The sequence below is a fragment of the Lonchura striata genome, chromosome 7 (assembly GCF_046129695.1).
Source record: "Lonchura striata isolate bLonStr1 chromosome 7, bLonStr1.mat, whole genome shotgun sequence".
NCBI lineage: Eukaryota > Metazoa > Chordata > Aves > Passeriformes > Estrildidae > Lonchura > Lonchura striata.
The window spans coordinates 6,288,587-6,309,179 of record NC_134609.1 but is presented as its reverse complement, the minus strand read 5'-3'; the positions used below and the strand labels follow the sequence as shown (position 1 = coordinate 6,309,179).

The 20,593-nt window shown below is 40.2% G+C and overlaps 2 protein-coding genes across 5 annotated transcripts in view; one reads left to right on the top strand and one right to left on the bottom strand.

Moving 5' to 3' along the window:
- The window catches only part of SHLD2 (shieldin complex subunit 2), a 28,806-nt gene extending 19,886 nt beyond the window's left edge, over positions 1-8,920 (bottom strand). For 2 of the 4 annotated variants that reach the window (XM_077784549.1, XM_077784551.1), the window contains exons 1-2: positions 8,763-8,920; positions 10-188 (exon numbers count right to left, since the gene is read on the bottom strand). The gene's annotated coding sequence lies outside the window, so the exon portion shown is untranslated. Of the gene's footprint in view, positions 1-9; positions 189-8,760 lie in introns of all 4 variants that reach the window. The other 2 variants (XM_077784552.1, XM_021536167.3) reach the window with 2 other exon arrangements.
- Positions 8,921-9,309: 389 nt separating this feature from the next.
- The window catches only part of GLUD1 (glutamate dehydrogenase 1), a 28,858-nt gene continuing 17,574 nt past the window's right edge, over positions 9,310-20,593 (top strand). The window contains exon 1 of the mRNA XM_021536180.2: positions 9,310-9,760. Within this exon, the coding sequence (XP_021391855.1) occupies positions 9,325-9,760 (436 nt within the window). The 5' untranslated portion in view covers positions 9,310-9,324. The remainder of the gene's footprint in view (positions 9,761-20,593) is intronic.

Here is a 20,593-nt window from a genome sequence, read left to right as displayed (position 1 = left end):
ATCTCACACCTGAGAAGTCAGAGCTCTGCCTCCTGGGGCTCCTTTGCTGGACACGGGAAGGCCAGGGAACAGCCCAACTGCAAAATCTCAGCTCCCAACAGGTCCTTCAGAATTACCAATCCATGCAGTTACAGAGCTAATAAAGTCACCTTCCTCCATCTTATCTCAATTTTATGCTCTTTTAAGATCTAGAGTGGAAAAACAGAAAACAAAAACAAGTCTAAGTTCAAGAAACTACATTGCTTTAAACAATCAGTATCAACAAGTTGATCTGATACTCTCAGCAAAAAAAGCACAATCATATCTACACTGGCATATTCCCAAAGAACTCACACCAATCCCAGTATTTATTTTCTTTACTTATTGAGTAATTCCACCTTGCTTAGCATTTCAGAAATTTTTCTAACCAAATGCAGCCACAGGTCAAATTATATTACCTACTCTTCACCTGCCACCATGCAATTCACTGGATGAAGACTTGCTGAAAGACTGACTTCTTTTCAGATATATTAATCATACAGTAGGAAAACAATTGAAATTAAATCTTCTGGCAAAACATAAATGTAATGTATTTGACAAACATTCCTTTTATCCATACTAACCCATTCAAGTAGCTTATGGATGAAGCCATGGATAGAACTTGTTATTCCAAGAGAATATCTGCTCATTCCTCTATTCCTACTTTCTCTGAATTCCTTTAGTTCAACAGAAGCTGCAAAAGCTTACATCATTTATATTTTTCATCATCTTCAACATAAAATTAATGAACTGTAGTTCCATTAGACCTCACTATTTCTGTTCCTAGAAATGAGTAAATTGAATATGCTCTGAAAATGATAGTTTCAAGAAAATAAGTATTTGACTTACCACTTTGGAAAGTAACTAAGACTTTCCTATATTTCTTGAAGAAATTCAAGTCTGATAGGACAGAAACTGTATGAGTTTATTAGAAAAGTAAATTCCAGGAGTTTCTCCTTAAGAATACATACTGCCCATACTCCATAACTTCTGGTCTATATTCATTCAGATATGAGGACATTACAAGTTTGTACAATCTGCTCAGTTCCAAGCAATACTTAAGGTATTTGTCCTCCCCATATTTTTAAGATGTTGGGAATAGATTATCATCTGTGTGTTTGTTTTTTTTTTAATGGGAACTGAGGCAATGAAAGGTTTAACTAATGTACTTTTGCTTGCACAACACATTCAACCACATGTAGAACTCACTGAGTGAATCTTACATACTCATACCTTAAACATTGCACTGTCATTCCCCAGTGCATAATCCTTCACCTTTTTGATAAGATACAAAACTACCCTTTTCACCTCAGCTTTTCACCCTACCTCTTGGATTTTAACAGTCATCATTCCTGGTTATATCATTTCTATATCTACAATTCTCTCTTCCTGCAATATGAGATTTATTGTCCTCCTCTGCTTTTATTCCTTACTTGAGGTCTCAGATGCTGGTTTACAAGCACAAAATAATCAAATGACTCAAAGTCAGGATTAGCACAGGGCATCTTATGTAACTTTTTTTGTTTAGTTCCTGAACCTCATACATTATTTGAAGGAAGTTCTCTTTAACCTTGTATTGTACAGAACTCACCCACACAATCACACCTTAGTTTTCAAAATGTTAAGAATTACTTTAAGTCCTGAGGCAGTGCCCTATATTCTGTTGTGACTTCAGGACCCACTCTGGGAGAAAAAAGGTGAGTGTTTCACTGCAGAACAGACTTTTTTTTATTTAAGTTAACAGGCCCATTAACTTTAACTTGCATAACCTTCACTGAATTAGCCATCTAAGAATAAATTGCACCTAAAACTGAGCAACATTATTGGACTTGCACTACAAGCATGAGTTCAGTGTAGGTGAGGGGTAAAGTATTTAGGGAGAACAGAACAGTGAAGGACAGTGGCTTCTAACTCCATCCTTCACCTATTCATCTATTATTTTGAGGTTTCTGGTGACATGAGGAAGAAGCTCAATTTCTGCTTAGGCAGCCCAATGTTACATTAATGTAAATGCCACAATGATAATGTAACCTTAAAACCTGAGGTGGACATATTAGCATCCTCTATCAAGAAAGCTGACCTCTAATGATAACTGAACAATCTAAAAGCATACATTATTTAGATTGCCATTTAGTGTTCCTTTACTAAAGAAAAACAGCAGGCTTATGTGAAAACCGATAAGACAAAAGAAACCAGGATAAACTTTTACGACTTCCATAGTGATTTTAACTCATTTAATCAGAAGACCACAATATACCAGCCCTTCTGAAACCAGAAAATCTCTTACTACTGATATGCAGAGACAATACCTTTCCAGTAGTTCAAAATAAGCTTACTTTCAACCTACTGCCTTCCAAAGGAAAAAAACAGAAGAGATGAAGTAGAACAGGTAAGTTAGACATTATCTTGCCAACACTGACAAAATCAGACACTAAATAATAATCAAGAAAAACTCGATACAGTGTTTTCAAAAATTGTTCAAATGTGCTCAAGAAGAGACAATTTAATTAAAACAGAAATATTTCCTTTTCTGATCTATTTTCTCATTTTGAGATTCCTCTGGGATGAGCTATACAACAGTGATTTTGTGCTGGATCTCTGCATGCAGGGGGCACCATGAACAATCCTGAGGTCTGCGAAAGATGACCAAGAAAAGCTATCACATATACACTTTTACATCTAACATAACCTGCTATTCCTCACCCCTGCCAAGAAATCCATGATGTGTTGAACAATACCAGCCAATGTACTCCTGGTATTTTCTGATAATACCAAATTCAATTATACCAACAAACTTGAATGGCAATTCTTAATGCTTTGTATCTGGGCTTCACCTGCCAACATATTTCACAGAAGATTTAAGATTTCAAACATATTTTAACAATCTTGATTTCCATAACCTCTCTTCCAAAGTGAAAGAGACTAAAGTTGATTTTGCTAATAGAAATGCAAACAAAAGCACTACAGGAGACTAGTATTCTCTAGTTCATAAGAGCTTTTAATGTTTGTTATTTAAACAATACATACTATGTTTATGTCAACAACTTCTGACTGCCAATTGAGTATTAAAGCAAGAAAAAACTGGCTTGTAGCCTCTGATGCTGTGATTCCAGGCTGGAAAGATTTTGGGTATAATTTTCAGCCAGACAGCCAAGGACACAAAGAGTTACAAAAAATATCCATTTCAATTGTAAATGTTACTTTCAAACAATTCTTATTTTACTCCTGGCAAACCACTTTCTACTGTCTGTTATTTGCTATGTTAACTGAAGTAGACAGGAATTTTCTTAAAAACATGATTTCTAGGAAATAAACTGACTAAAGTACTTTATTTTCCCCCTAACCTTATTCAAGAGAACAAAGCTGAAATGCTCATAGTGCATCTGTGGAAGATTTATGCCTGTATACCTATCAGCTTTCCAATTACTAGCTTTTCATCAGCTAATTTCAAACACACTTAACAGCAAGATAAGAATCACAAATATTTGAGGATTCCATAACTGTATCATGCCCTCTTTTGTCTTTTAAACTAGAAATGAGGAAATACCAATCAAAAGCTACAGATTATGGCACAATGACACAAACCAGCTGCTTACACAGATTTGCACTGACAAAGGAATTGAGAAAGGAGAAGCATTCACACTGACTTCACACTGACAAAAGCCTCTATCATGAACAGCCATGTTGACGGAAAGGTCACTAAAATCAGATTAATTTGTTACTGACCTCAGCAAGACCTGCAGACTTCAGAGAGAGCTACTTTCTGTCCTACCCATCTGAAAACCAGAAGTGGTGTTACAGGGATAAAAGTCACTAAAAAGCATGTAACTAATGTTCATCGGTTAGATTATCTACTAACACTCATATTATCAATATACTGATAGTAACAGTACTGAAACATGTACTCAGAATTTCTGTGTATCTATAGACTGCCTGACCAAGAGATGAGGGCATCAGCTCCTCTATACACAAAGAACTTTTTACATCTGCTCTGTCACAGAGCTGAAGTAACCAGCTGGCAACATCAGTCATCCTGCACAGCCACTATATAAACAGATGGAAACAGAAGGTCTTTAAAGCTAACAAACATAAGCACAATCACTTTTCATGGCAATTAAAAACATTTACTCATGAAGTGGTTTTCATCATTAAGTATTCAGTATTTCAATTTCTGCAGCAGATTTATTAACAAGTAAAGAGTTCAGAAAACTGCTCTGAACCACTTGCTGAGAATTTTCCCAATTCCTCTACAAATGAGGAATCCCTGTCAAACTCACATCCTAAATAATGTGCTAACAGACCTATTAAGAGAATTTCTGGAAATGTAAAGAAGAACAAAATCTTATGTTTGATTAAATAATAAATATAAACATAATTTTGCTCAGCTACAGATTATTTTTGTAGCAATGCCTCTAGTAAAAAAACAAGACTCTCTAGCGTAGTCCCTACTAGGCTAAACCCAGAACTTCTTAATTTACTTGCACAATTTTGAGTTTCACTCCCTACTTTTACAGTGCTATAGACAAGTAAAAACATTACTATTTACAAATCAAGAAAACAATCACAGCTCATTACTTGAACTTAGCAGTCAGAAAAAACTTAAATTTAATGTAAATAATCAAATAATCAGACCACAGGTACCTAAGCATCTCATTAATAAGACAAATTATTGAAAGGTTTAAAGTCTATATCTCAAATGGAAATATTATGAATACCTCTTCTCCAATTTTGTAACATTGCAGAAAGTACATCTCAAATTTGCAGCATAGCAAATTAACTTCTGCATCCTGCCTGGGAAACCACCAAATTCAGGTTCTTTTTTATCAAGGCAAAAGGAGTAAATGAAGAAAACCTAAAAGTCTGCTCTCCAGATCTGTTATGGCTCCACTGAAGCTGAAGCTATTTAGAGAGGAAAGGCTCAAACTAATAGACCTCCATACTGGTATCTTATTCTATCAAGTAAAAAGGCTTTTAGTAAGCTTTGGTCCCTGATTGGTTGTAAACAGATGACTGAAATGATGATTTCTAGTCAAGCATTCACTTGTGCTCATATAGACAGACCCAAATTAATGGAATCTTCTGGGATTCACCTAATTCATGTGCTGCCTGTGGCAGCATCTTACAGGGACAGCCCTCCAGCAACAGCAAAGCCAGAGAATTGCTCCTGCACACATCCTGATTCATTCCTGTTACATCATGTACTGGCTAGGCATAAAAAGGGAAGAATATAATCAAGAAATATGGCACTTAGACTGCAACAATTAATTCAGAAATTTGGAATTAAAATTAAGATCAGATTACATTAATTATTCCTTAGACCTTTTAATCTGCAGCATATTTGCTTCATTTAAAAATACATCTTTGAAAGAACAAATACTGTACTCTGAAGACTGAATGCTGGTACATTCTCCTGCAGACAAAGAAATTGCCATCTCTATTTTTACATCCTATGCCAAAACCAGTTAAACACGAAGTTTTTACTTTAAAGCATTGGTAAGGTGGAAAATAAAACCCACAAACTTGAGAACATCTCAACTTAAAGATCTGGAAAATAATTAGACTTCTATTTGCTACTATTTTAGTGCATTTTCCCCCAGTATGCAGGCAGGTCCCATGCAGAAAGATTTCTGTCAAGTCCTACACATCTGCTGCTCATCTGCATCATCTCCATTTAACACAATCACACAGGATTTTAGCCAGAAGGTGTGTGAATAGTACCACACTTAACATTCCTGTCAGATTCATATCCTCCCATTCACCCAGCAACTATTATGCAACTGTCCAGAGATCTGGCAGGCAGTTTCTGCAGCATTTTGGGGTAAGAAAATAACCCCAGCTCTTACCTATTTAGTTACACTACCAAGGTCTACATAAAGCAGTGCAGCATAACATTTAAGCCCAAGAAAAATAGGCTTTTTTTTTTTTTTTTCAATTTCTGGTGTAATGAGGAAGGGAAACATAAATGCACATACAGGCAATTCGAAGGCAAAAACTTGCTTCAATTTTTACTTGCAATTTATCTCAATCAATTCTTTAAGCAAAGAGTAAGAACTATCAAGTGCTTAAAGTGGTATGCTTCACAACTTAAAATGAAATTTTCTGTAATTCCATCTGCAGTCTATTTCAGAAGCAATTTGTCTTCCCAGAAAGCAGTTTACCACAGAAATTAATTGGTCCTTTGTACAGATCAACTTTCCTTCTCAGTGTGTTGGCTAATGGAGGCTCAAACTCTGCACTGGAGGCAGCTCCAGGGTTACCCTGGATTTGGAGGGCTCAGGCAGACAAGGGCAGAGTTATCCAGAGCCCTGGGTGGATCTCTGATTTGCAGCTTCTCTGCTCCTTCTCCTCTGCTGTGGTCAGCTGGTAAGAAGACTGGGATGTGAACCAGGAATAGCTATTTCAGTTTCTGAGGGAATTCAGCCCCAGTACACCCTGGGAATTTTTTAGCTCAAATACCTAGTACTTCAACTAATAAATGCATTAAAGCAGGAAGTATTTGATTCTTGTCTTAGATCCCTTTCTCAATAAAATTTTAAGATTCAACACAGACTATTACTACACCTGCTATGAAATTGCTAATATACACCTTAAACCAGTAGATTGCTTTAGGAAGGCACAATAGTGTTCATTATTATTCTTGTCTATAATAAAAATAATCCGTTAAAATTTATGTATAAGGTATTTTAATACCAGCTTAGAAGAAATTAAATCAAGTTGTCTCCCTGAGTTATACTTCACAGATTTTAAATAGAAACTGATACCTGTCATGTACATACAGTTGAAAATTACCTTGCTGCAAAGTCCATGAATAATACAAACAGTTTCTACCACACAGGTATTGAGTTTCCTCTACTTATCTCTCTCTTCAGATGTAGTCCAAGACCAAAACTTTGTATGAAATGAATGAAGTCAGTGAAAATTCTGACTGTGAAAACAAAAAGTAATTTTTTAATCCACCCCAGCAATTTTGATTTTACTGATGCTAGTCAAATGTGAAGCTTCTGATGACACCCAACATGGTATATGAGAGTAAAGATACAGTTCCTCTTTTTATTATTGCAATTACCACTTTCATGCCTGCTAGAACTCATTCTGAAGCATGCCATTTTTAGTTTCCTCTGGCAAACTGATTTTGATTCAACTGCTTACTGCTTAGTATGTAAGAATTCTGGAATGAGGGACACAGATAGTGTCATAACTCCTGCCTCCAGAAAGGACATGAATCAAATAGAAATTTGGTACAGACCTGCTGAGTTTGGTAAACTGCCTGTAAACTGTAAACATTATTTCAGTCAAAAAAACATGCCAAATAAAACTCCCTACTTATCTCTTACAGTGTTTAAAGACTAATAAATTTAACATGCTGATTTCATTATTCTCAGCATTCAACACAAAAATATTTTGCCAAATTCCAATCTTGTTTAGAAAGGAGGGTAGGTATGGTAGAGCCATTGCTTCAAAAACAACTGTGTGACCGAGCCTCTGGAGAGATCCATGTGCTTCTCATTGTCACATCCCATGCTCAGTCTCAAATATATCCAAAAACATGTGCTACAAGCAGGCTGATACTGCAAGCAGCTGGTAATTGAGCGTGCTCACAAATCAGAGAGAACACAGCTGAAAGCAGGATAGGAGCTAAGCACATTAACCTTAACTTCTAATTCTACATGCTTGAGCAAACTGGCTAATCACATTCTTCATTTAACCTCTGTGTTTGTGCAATGATATTCCAACCTACAGAACAAGGTGGAAATAACTACCTGATAAGGACTAATCGCCACAATACCTCTCATCACCTTCTTTCCTATGCATTTACAAAATTTAAGAACTTGTACAGAAATTGAGCTCTAGCTAAGAACATGCAGATGACTGAAATCAAGTACTAGCTCAAAGCTGATACAACCACTGAGAACACTGCAGTTCTGTGAACTGAAAATGAACACCAAAATAGAAGTCTTCCATAAACCACCAAGACTATGGACAAAAAACCAAATCAGTAAGTTTGTGTCTGAAGTCCTGTGTGAACATCCAAAGAACAAACTGGCCTAAGAACAAGCTCCTTTCTTGCTTTTCTTCCCCTCTATCACTATCAAGGATCTTTGTTCTCTAGACTACAATTACAAACCATCTTCATTACAGATAAAAACCAGCCTCATTAGTGGTCCTTAAGAGAACTACTTCAGATATTTAGGACAGAGAGCAATACTAAATCAAGATAAAAAAATAGCACCCATTGCCTGAAGAGTTTATGTAAATTAAAGAATCTGTGACTAATCTCCCTGTTGACAAATACACACAAAAGTTAAACTACTTTCCCACAAGCCTTGTAGCACAGCCCATAGTGGTTAGAGAGATTCCACAGCAATAAAGCAATTTATTATAAGCAGGTTATTCCTGGTTTAGGGGAATTGGTCTCCCACAAGCCTAAAAAGAAGAAAATACCGTCTGTATTTTCCAATTAACAGCCCAAACCGACATAAAATGAACAAGCCACTTAAGTCTTCTAAAATAAATTTAGTTCAATAGTACAGCACACTCTCTCTTTCATGCTCTGAAAACAGACCTTACACAGCTTAAAGAAATATTCTTAAGAGATGTTGCCTAAGCTACATTAAAAAAGATGTACTTGAACGGAGCAAGACCCAGTAAAATGAAAAAGAGTCGAGCAGACAAAGTAGGTAAACCTCAAGGTCTTTTCCAAGCTCAGGGATCTAACGGTTCTATGAAAGCAGCCATGCTAACACCTTTACTCGGAGCCGCTGTCCCCTGGCGGCAGGGCAGTCGCTCGAGCACAGGAGGAAAGGCGGGTTCCGCACAGGCGGCCGTGCCCGGAGCCGCAGCGCTGCGCGGGACACGCCCTCGCCCGCGCCGCCGGGCGCGGCTCGTTTTTCGCGCGGCTGCAGGGCGGCACGTGAGGGCGGCTCGCGCCGGGCTCTCCGCAGCGCAGCCAGCCGGCGCGGGGCCGGGCCTGGGCGGCGGCCGCGCTCCCGGCGGGCCCGGCCCGACGGCACGGGAAGGAAAGCGAAGGGAAGGGAAGGGAAGGGAAGGGGCGGCGCGGCGGGCGCGCACTGCGCACTCGCGGCCCGGCCGCGCCCCCTCCCCTCCGCGAATCCCGCCGGGGGCGGCGCGGGGCGCGGGGCGCAGGCGCGCTCGGAGGGCGCGGAGAGCTCCCGCCCCCCGCGCGCCGCGGGCGCGCCGCCCCCCCTGCAGCCCGCGTTTAAAGGCGGCGGCGGCGGCGCCCGGCCCCCCGCCCCTCCCGTGACAGCGGCAGCACCGCTCCGCTCCTCGCTTCTGGCGGCCGCCGCCATGTACCGCTACCTGGGGGAGCTGCTGGCGTCCCGCCTGGCCGCCGGCTCGGTGCTGGCGGGCGCGGAGCCGGGCGGGCCGGCGGCGGCGGCGGCCGGGGGGGCAGCGGTGGCGGCGGCATGGGGCGGCGGCCGGTGTCCGCGGCGGCACTACTGCGAGGCGGCCAAGAAGGAGGACGACCCCAACTTCTTCAAGATGGTGGAGGGGTTCTTCGATCGCGGCGCCAGCATCGTGGAGGACAAGCTGGTGGAGGGGCTGCGCACCCGCGAGGGCATGGAGGAGCGGCGCCACCGCGTCCGCGGCATCCTCCGCATCATCAAGCCCTGCAACCATGTCCTCAGCGTTTCCTTCCCCATCAAGCGCGACAACGGCGAGTGGGAGGTGATCGAGGGCTACCGGGCGCAGCACAGCCAGCACCGCACGCCCTGCAAGGGAGGTGAGAGCCGCCGCTGCCGGGCCCGCGGAGGGCCGGGCCGCCCCGCCCCGCCGTGCCCCCGACCAGCCCCCCCGGCCGCCGCGCCTGCCGCCCGCCCGGCCGCCGAGGGCAGGCGGCAGCTCGCAGTGCCGCGCGGGGTATCCGATACCCGGGGAGGGGGTATCCGATACCCGGGGAGGGGGTATCCGATACCCGGGGAGAGGCGGGCGCAGGGCTGCTCCTCCGCAGCCCTCCGGCGCTCAGCTGTCCCGGCTCCGCGGGTGACCCCCGCGCCAGCCCCGGTGCCCGGTCTCACGGCCGCCGGGCGGGCCTTTGCCGCACCCACCGCCGGCCTGGCACTAGGCACGGCGAAGGGATCTCCCGGCTGATTTTAACTCGATGTGACTCAGACCTCGGGAGTGCTTGTAGGGAAAGGGGGGAGCACCGTGCTGCAAGTGCCTGCTCGAGTCGAGAGCTGGAGAAGCCACTGTCCCTTTACACTCAGCCGGCTGTGTGTTCGGGAAAACCTTGTACTCACCAGAAAACATCCGTAGAGAAAAACAAGTTTTAATAACAAGTTAACTGTGTATCCAGTTACCAGCTGGATACATAGTTAGACAAAAGTGATTTTTCTGGAAGTAGCTAGCTCTAGCTAGGTGAGACCAAAGACATGCCGAGGGACCGAGAGGGTGAATCCCACTGGAGCTGAGCAGAGCTGGGCTCTCATGGGATCGGCCGTGATCTCCGAGGAATAGACTCCCTTTTTAGTCTGGGATAGATGGCATTTCCTTGAAAAACAAATACAGATGTCCTTCAGCATAACTTACTCAAGAGTTCTGATCTTTGTGGATATTTGAGTATTGGAAACCATTTCAGGTCTGTGACTCAAACCAGAGCTTCTGTAGTCTGTAAACATATTTTTTTTTCCAGTGTACATCAGCTTTATAGTAAACAATGACGGTTACAGAAGCAAGAAATTTCTTATAAATGAAGTCATAAAACTTCAAGATTAGATTAGGAAGGGTGTTCTTAGGTAAATGTGTTCATGAGAATCAGTTCAGCTGGTACATATATGACATGAGCATATCTCTCTGCAGCACAAATACTATGTCGTGTTAATGTGATTCCTAACACTCCAAAATCAAATGTCTAGTGAGTGTCCTGTAACATGCTAAATTCTTACCCAAAAGAGGCTAACTCAGCTTTTAGTTGTTTACTTGAAGCAAGAATTAGCATGAGACTTCAGCCAGGATGGGCGTGGCTGAAGTTTATTCTGTGAATCTACTGTTCTATGCCATTGCTATAATTTCTTTTAAGATACTGATGGATATCACACTGCTGTTGTATCACTGCTTTAGTTAAGTTACTCTTTGCTTCTGCTCACAAAACATCATTTGCTGTACAGCCTGCGTTACTCTTAAGATCCTGCTTGCATAAGAAAAAGCAGTCCAGTGGCAAATGAAGTAATAAAATAATATTAATATATGATAGCTTCTGATATTTCACATTAATACTGCTCATAAGTGAAGGAACTAATGTTTACACAACAAATAATTATAAAATGTACTGTCCGTGAACAAACCCCACCAACTGGGTGATTGGACACTGTCTGTTCTGATACTTACATTTCTAAATCCTCACCAGAATTTCTTGATTTTCGGTGGCATTTGTTATGCCTGTGTGCACTCACACTGAAGCAAACACTGGAGCACTTACAGGCAATTCAAAATGACAGCTAAAGAAAGTAGGAAGTCTCAGTAGTTTGTCCTTTTCTTCTTGTGATGCTCCCCACCCCCTCTGAATTTAGGGAAGAAATTACAAATGATATTTCCTTTCCATTCTTAAGGACAGAGATCATTAATGGATTTCACCTTCTACTGCTCTCTAGGAACTTGCTCACTATCAGGTGACAAATATGAATTGGTAGTAAATTTAAATGGGATGCATGATAAGCAAAGATCAATTGCTTGAAACCTGCTATGAAAAAGGTGTGAGGAAGTAAAAGATTTCTATTTTAATGACAAAGGAGTGGTAGAGATATTTCTGCATTTATAGTACATTTGATCCTGAAATGCGCCAAAAACTTGAGCTTTTGTCCAAAAGGGATTTTTGAACTAGAATCCTAATACAGTCCACAGGGATAAAAGCACCAAGTCCAATGAAACACAACTCCAAACTCCATATAACAGTATGAAATGGGGAAACTTGCTGAAGTGTCTCACACACTGTGGACCCCAGAGTCCAATGCAGGTAATTTACACCATCAGGAAACAAGGGACATAAGGCCCCTTTTAAAAGAAGGGATGAGTTTGCAAGTGGAAGGCTTGCAAAGGCATTAGGAGGAACATGCTTTCTACATCTTTTCACATGCAGGATTGTGACCTTTAATTTTGTGCTTCCTGAAGAGTAAAATTTGGTAAAGGAAGGTTACCCATTCTGGGTTTTTTTTGGAGGGGGGTGTGTGTATTTGGTACTAAGAAAGAAATGGTGTTTAGTTACTGCTAGGTGATTGCTAGCAAGTGGGGATGCTTTGCCATTTCTGTTGTTCTTTCAAGGAGCATTGTGCTTTAAAAGTTCGTCTCTTATATTCTTGATGTTTACATAAACTGAAGGATAAGATATGCTGGTTAGAGAGTGTTAAATACTGTTCTGTATGCAGATTAGACCAATGATCAAAGTACACTTTAAGATTCAGGTAGGAAATGCAGGAGTTCAAAAGGTTTTAGGTCTTTTAAAGGCTGTCCTCCTTTAATTGTTCCTATTTTTTTCAGTACATTCATACCAAAATACTTGGTTGTATGTTACTTCTGTATGCCTTTCTGTTTATAAGGGCATTTACAGATTTAGCCATGAACTAATGAAGAATTTATACTGTAAATTAAATTTTAATATCTTGATTAAAATGCCCTAAACTTGGAGGCAGCTGAATTACTCAAAGAAAAAGAGTCTAAATAAACATTTTAATTATATACTCTTTAGCAGCACCTTCTTATTTCTACTAAACATTTGTAGTTAACAGTATAAGATTTAGATGATGTTCCTTCTGTCAGAGGTATCTTCCATTTCTTTGCCTGCTCATTCTCTTCTGGAGTGAAACCTCAATCGCCATTTAGTGGTCCAGCTCAAATGTGAAAACTGCCAGACTCTAAATGTGAGGTTTATCTTTATAAATGTCACACGTGCTTGCAAATTATACCTGCTGGTATAGACCAGCAGTTCCCTGACTAGTAGTCAGTCCTTCCATACCTCCTCTGTGCTGGCTTCTCTTTGTCTGCAAAGTAGAAATACCTCAGAGTGAATGCCATGAGAGGGCTGCTTTGAAAATACAGCTCCTGAGTGGATGGATAACTGTAGCCTGATACAGCTGCATGAGGACAAATCCAAGACCAGTCTTATATTTTTTGTATAGGCTAACTTCCACACGTTGGTGAGAAACTTGACTGTTGTATTTCTATTCCAGAAGTACAATACTCCTGACACCCTGTTTCTAACAATCAAAAGCATTGTTAATAAAAAAATAGGAAGTTATTTAAAACCTTTTCCTACTTTACTGTCTCCCCTCAAAGCACAAGAATGTGAGAACAAGTCAGCTTGGTTGTGTTGGACATAGCTCTCACTACATAGCAGTACAAGTGATTCTTCATCGGGTGAAGAAAAGTGCTTTTCTGGAAAAGAAGCATGAGGTACTGAAACATGCTTTCTTTTCAGTTTACAACTTTTGGTGGTTTTCCACCTATTGAGAGAACCCAGAAATAACACTTCATGTTAAATTTTGTGGTGCTTACCTACTTAATTGTTGTAGAAGTTAATCCTTAATTCTGCTTTGGGTGTTGCAAACTTTTGCAAGTTGAGGAGGTGGTGATTCTTTTTCTTAGCAGTGCTTCTCTGCTGTACTTTAGGAATCTTTAGAGAACGGTCATGAATATCCCCATTTAAATGGTAGGTCTTGCAGTATGTTCAGCATGCAAATCCAGGTTTTAAGGACTCAATTTTCTGCAATGTAACTGTTTACTAGAAAGGAAAAATCAGTTAGATGCCTCCTCATGCCACTGAGAGTATGTAATAAGCAGTTTTCTTCTGTGTTGGGACTCAGGTTGCTTATGCTCCAAATGTATTTATACAACTAGAGTGATGCTGCCTGGTAGGTGAAGAAATGCTGTGGGTCACATCACTCTTTCCTTTGCTGATGTGGTGACTTGCATGCCAGTGGCCAGTACTAACAGGAAACCACAACTGCTCTTGTTCACTGCACTGACAGCTGCCTAAAGAAGGAAAACAAACCAAATAGGGTACAGGAAATGAGATGTCTGAATACAGATGACTTTGTTGGAAAGTACTCTAGCAGTTCCTACTTAATAAATTCATCTAAATAATTTCATCAGGTTTTGTGAAAGGTGTAGAACTGGTTACGCTACTTTTTATGTGGTTGCTGATGGCTATTTATCATTAATTGGTCAGTTTTAGAAAACAAAATGAACTTACTTACTGAATTTTTTCCTGCTGGGTAGTATGGAAGTGATTCTTTCTTTGTTAGGCAGCATTTACTATGGGAACAATGCTGTTAAGTGGTTTCAAAACTTTTTCAAGCCTTTCCATGTAAACCAACTGTCCTACAGGTCTGTTATAAATGAAACCAAATGAATCAGAGCCGGAAACAGCCTAACTTGTTTGTGCTCACCCAGATTGCTGTAACCAAGTCCCAGCTGCTTCCTCAGTTCAGAAAAGCTTTAAAACCATCCTTAGTTCTGGACTAGACTTAGTATAACTTTCATGTACAGAGGGATTTTGAAAGCTTTGTCAGACATTACTTCTGAGTTCACTCTTTTATGTGAAGACAAATGAGTCTTACTTTATTTGTTCAGTTGATTTGGAGGTGAATGAATTTGATTTCCTGTGTGGTGCTGCCTTGGCTGGTTAGTGGAAGGAGCTATTCTGCACTACAAAACTTTCCTGTTGCCTGGTCTTGGCTGCATTTATTGTGCCTGTCAGGATTTATCCTTCTCACTTGGCTCATGAGTTCATATTAATGAGTTTCTTACTGCATAAGGTGACTTTTACTTGTGCCAGCCTTGCTGCAGTTTTCCAATTGCAGAGGTCCAAGGCTGGCACTGATCTCAGTGCCTAGTCACAAAATACTCTGTTGCAGACACTGTTGTGGTTAAAACAGTTACATACCTGATGGAGACCTTACTTGCAAAAGAAAAACCTGTACGTGTAGGACTTGGATCAGTACATGTGCTGTCTCAACATTATTTATTCATTTTCTAAGAGGGTAAGGAGTAGTGCTGTAAGGTATCTTGGAACCAGCAGAGCTGTTTATCTTGGAGTTGAATTAGTGGCTTTGATTTTTTTAAATCATGCATAGATGAAAGTTAAGACCTTGTGCTTTTGGCCCTGGGTCTTTTGAGTAAGACATGGAAATGTATCCTATGGACCACACAACAGATGGAACTATAACATGAACCATCTGTAGCCTGAAATAAACCTTGGAAACTGATGGAACTCCAAAGGAGAGGGAGAGTTTTTTTGGGGAAAAAGGTAATTAGCCTAATTATCTAAGACTGGAAAAGACCTCTAAGATTTGAGTCCAACCTTTGACCAATTTTCATAGGTTTCTATTCTTTTAGTGTAGCTTATCTAACTTCACTATTAGTGCAACAGTGGATATACATTTAAATTGCAAATTTAAAAAAAAGGACTGTGTGTCTTGTCTTTTACTGTCTTTTAATATGCTAGTTATAATGTGAACCATATCAGGATTTTGTTTTTACCTTTGATATTCTTGTAATAGGCTAGGCCTTGTTCTTTTGGCTGGGAATCTTTTTAGTCTCAGCTTTTTCATATAATCAGCTCATATCATTGCTGTGGTAGCCAGCTTTGTCCTTGATCTTAAATAGTTGTTTTCCCTTGCTACTGTTGGCTCTTTGTCTATTTATAGAGAGATCATACCTCTCTCAGCATTGGGCTTTCTGCACAAACATGTGCTGGGGAGAGGAATCTCCTGTGTGATAGTCTCCCTCTTGTTCTCTGGGAGATCCTAGCAAACACTCCTTTGTTGCATGAATTGCAACAGCTCCATCTTGTTAGAAATTAGTCTCTTAGGAAGAGCATGGAATTTGCCTGCCTCATGTCAGCACTGTGGTGGCTTCTTGTTTTGTGGCTCCTGTGGTATTCGGACCAGCCAGGGCCAGCTTGTGTGCTGTTTCCGCCCTCTGCACACACCCCCCTGCACGTGGTAATAATAATATCTGTGGAAGCAGTTAACTGTATCTCCCTGTTTCTGTCCTTGTTACTACAGTGTTGAGTGCATTTTAATGAATGACCTAATCCTTTAGGTGGGGCTGAGGGGGTTCTATAGGTGAGAGACTTTACTTTATAGCCAGATTCCAAGTGCATAAATTCATGTCTTATTTACTTGCCTGGTAGTGCACTAGATTTGCTGTATTCACATTTAAAACACCAAGTCTTGTCAATGCACCAGAGGTAGTTTTTGAATAGAGAAAATTTTTGGCTTTTCTCAGCATGGATTGAAATAAACATATATGTTTAAGCATATTTCAAGTGCAGCTTATTAAAAACATACAATAAGTGGTATACTGAAGTATTCTGTCTGCCTGAGTACCTTAGGTCACTTTATACACACTGGTGATTAAAGCAGAACAGTGGGGTGTCTCTGTAGGGGAATGTCTGTCCTGTCCCAGCTTTGTAGCTAGCTAGTACTGTGTAGGAAGAGATAAATACTTTTATCTCCTCTCTTGGCAGTTAATGAATTGAATTTAGGAATTAGTAGTTCTTGTTACTGATTGGTGTACAGTGTTCTTGTTTTCCAGTACTGAATTACTCATCTTGCTTTGTTAGGTTTATCTGGAATTTCTTTGTCTTCAACAATTACAAATTGGTCACTGAGCTGTTTACCACACTTTCCAAATGGTTAAATAAGGCTCAGCAGTTTCCTTCTTGGGAAGGTTGGATTGTTTTTCTGAGTCTAGAAAAATGTGTGTGTTCTGAAATAGTTTAATTGCTTGGATAATAAGTCCCTACTGAGTTAAGGGTCAGTGAATATTGATTTTGATGGTAGTACAATCACAACTGCACTTGTTTACTACCCAAACATGAAAATATACATAATCCAGAGTTAAAACATTAAGGAACTAGGGCATTGCTGTAAGTGCTGGGACTGATTTATGGATTTTGCAGAATCCATAGGTGAGCATCTTTACTGAAGCTCATTCAGACTTAGACTCAAGCCTTTGGACAGGGTCAGACAAGCTGCTAACCCACAGAGCTGCAGAATCCAGTGTTGTTAAGTGGGAGATTAACATGCCTGTAGTCAGTCCCAGGAACTTCCAGAGGAGATCATGACATGTGTGTTGCCAAATGCTGTATGGGTAGTGTAGGACAGCTGCTGCTCTGGAAGGTTTCTTTTGATGAGCAAGCACTTTGCAAATAGAGATGAGCAGAACAAATGCACCATATTAACAGGAATTGTCATCTGTAAAGGACCCAAATTAGTTCCAAAGTTCACAAGAACATGACAACCAGAAGAAAACACTGAAGTCAAAGCAGGACAAAACCCTTGGTTAGCTGTTAATAATTTAGGCTGAGATGCAAATGTGTTCCAGGTCCTGGGGAACTTGAGAGACTTACTAAGATTCACAAGATATTTTGAACAGGAGGAGTAGTTTGCCTAGTGTTTTGCTTTGAACTGTTGCTATGGCAACTGTTTAGGGTTTTTTTTGAGACTTTGACTACCTCGTGGTTGTTAGTAGCAAGGGCACATGTAGGTAGTACCATTTAGGATCACTGCACAAGAAGCTCAGAAAATAGTGACGCGAACTTCCCTAAATAGATTTGTAGGCGTACTAGAAAGGCAGTAGTCATCCTTGAAAAGTTGTTGGTTCTCTACAACCACATTTTCTAAGGAAGCATAATAAACACACTTATCACAGAACATACTGAAATCTTTACAATGTAAAATCTAGTAGGATGTAACTAATTTTCTTGGAAATCAAGGTCTTTCTTATGTGTACGTTAGTACACCCCTTTCTACAAAATGATAAAATGATAACTAACTGCTGTTACTATAGAATCCAAAGTAGCCTTGCTGATAAAGACTACTTTGATGTGAAGAAGTAACTGAGTGAAGTACAATATCTCCATAATAGAGATCATTAAAAAGAAGTTTTAAAAACATAGACACTGCTGTGTAGTGATAAAACCTTCTCTTTATACTGACCAATACTAAAAAAATAAATTAAAACATTTCCTCATTTAGAAGCCTTTGTGCGTAGAAAAACAAAGTTACTCTCAGCATACTGTTTAACTTCTTGGGGCGTGGTAAGGAAAGAAAATTCTCAACTGGAACAAGAATTCTTAAGTTTTCCAATGAAAAGTATTTTCCATGGCCATGAGTCATACTGTAACTTGAGGCTTTCTTCAAACTATTTTTTGTAGTTTGCTGTAAAAGGCACGAGTTTCCAGAGGCTTACTGAATGGGACTTGCCAGAGTTTAAAAAAATTGTAATCTTGCTACCTAACAGTGACTTTGTGTGCTGTTATGTGGTGAGAACCTTTAGAAAAACCACAAAAAACCAAACCCAGTATTTTATCTGTGCATATGATCCATTTTTAGACTTAGGCTATTGAATGCATAGTAACACTGCCAAAAGAGTCACACAAATGCGTGGCAATACTCCTGCCAAATTAGGAAGCTGTCAAACTAAATTTCAATTATGTCCAAATAGAATAGAAATTAAGTAAGTCTTTTATCTTTGTGCATCTGCTTGCAGAAGGAATGTACAGCATTCTCAGATGCCCACTTCTCATCATTTGTAACAGCTTAGCACTAATAACTTCCCTGTCAAGAGGTGGCCCCCTGTAATTGCAATTCCTGAAAAACAGTAACTGGCTGAATTGTGAAAAGAAATGAAATGTTAGTGCATCTTAAATGTTATGTGTTCCTGCCAGGGAAGGGAAAAATTCATCACACCTGTCAGAGAACTTGGGTTCACATCCTGAACTTCACCTAATAAAAGATTTTACCACATAAACTAGAGAAGAGTGACCAGTAAAGTCAGCACAACTCTCAGAATTGACTGGTCTTCCACTTACAAAGATAAAGCCAGCAGTCAAACCATTTTAATTTCAACTGTTTAAAAGCCTGGAAAAGGAGTTAAATCTTATTCAGAAGTATGAAGTTGTCCAGAAAAGAACAGTTTTGACCTCAAGTCCAAAAGTTTTCTGTGTTTTGGTATGTGTACATGGCTGAACAGATAGGCAGCTCAGTTGAAGGCCTGTCAGTACTTTGCTAGTTTTGGAATTTTCTTATTTACTTACTTACCTTCATATGAAAACATTTATTACGTCAAAGTTTGTAGTAATCCTTGACAGGAATACATGGAACCAGAGAGCTAACTGTTCAACATGCACTGGAGTGACTTTGTGCACTAGCACTTCTAGTTAAATGCTGCTTGTTTACCTCTTCAGATCCTGTCTTCTGTATGATTTGCAGTAGAGGCTTCCCTCTCTTTTTGTATTTTGCTTCTCTCTTTAAACTGTTAAAGATAACTATCCCAAAGTATTTAGTCTCCTTGCTGCTTTTCATATATCAATAAACAACATTTTGTGTGCCTGCAGGAGTACGTTTATAGCAAAACTGCTTTGTATACACAGCTTGGAAGTTTGAATATGTATATGGGTTGAATAAATACACAGTGATCTAGTTCAGCTGGGGGTGGAGGGGCAGAGTTCACTTTTGGCCAACATAGGCTGTCACTCCAAACTTGGCTGGTTTGAGCAATACTCAGATGAGACCTGTCCCCAGATACCTGCTCAGCCAAGAGGGAATGGATTCCCCAGGCAGGACAGTCAGTGCCATAGGTAGTGCTCATTCTTGCTCAGAGCTTGACAGAAAGATAACTGCTCCACTGAAGGATCAGAGTAAGACATATTAAAAAAAAAACCCACCACATTTATGTTCTAACATTGACTGGTCTTTTGGGCTCTGATAGGTTCTACTTAAATTTTGAATATTACTTCCCACAAGAAGGTTATTGAAAGCTCAGACTAACTCCTTGCAGCTAATCTAAGTCAGAAACTAGTTTGCTTTTGGAGACCACCCTTCCCCCATATACACAATAAATTTAAATTCTGTTCTGCAGAGGCATGGTACTTTCTTTTACTGATTGAACTCACATAAGAAAACAGCACTTGGCCCTCAGCTTTATTTGAGCAGCACTTAGTTCCTTTGAAACTGGGATTGTTTCCAGAGCATTCAGGAATGGCTTTCTTAGCAGCACAGTGCTTTAGTTTGGATAATGTATGCTGGCCTTTTTTCACTCCTGAGAACCTGAATATGGTCTTCTCTTTACATAATAGGAAATTTGTGGTGCCATGTTCTGGCATCTAAAGGACACTCTGTGCCTGCTACAAACCACCGTGCAATTTGGCAGAACCTACAGCCAAAGATTTGGGGAGTAAAAATGGGAATAATAAATTATTCATGGCTTTGTTGTATGCTTGGTTAAGTAGGAGAAGCTTGGATAGAAACAAACATACAGCTGTATGTTGGTTGTGGCCATATGATTTTGGGCACATTTTGATCTTACACATCATATTTAAGCTCCTCTAGTTCTCTGTATCTGCCCTGTCAGTTTGGTTAAATATTTCCTACTCTGTAACTTCACATACATGAATCTTAACTTTGAGTTCCATCAATTTATTGGATTTTTCCATTTTTCAGAAGACTGGTTAAGAGTCAGGCAGGTGAAAGATCTCCTAACCTTTGTGTAACCATTTTTTACTCAGCTTTGAGCTGCCTTGAATGCTAGGCTCACCCATTGTGCATCTGAGCTG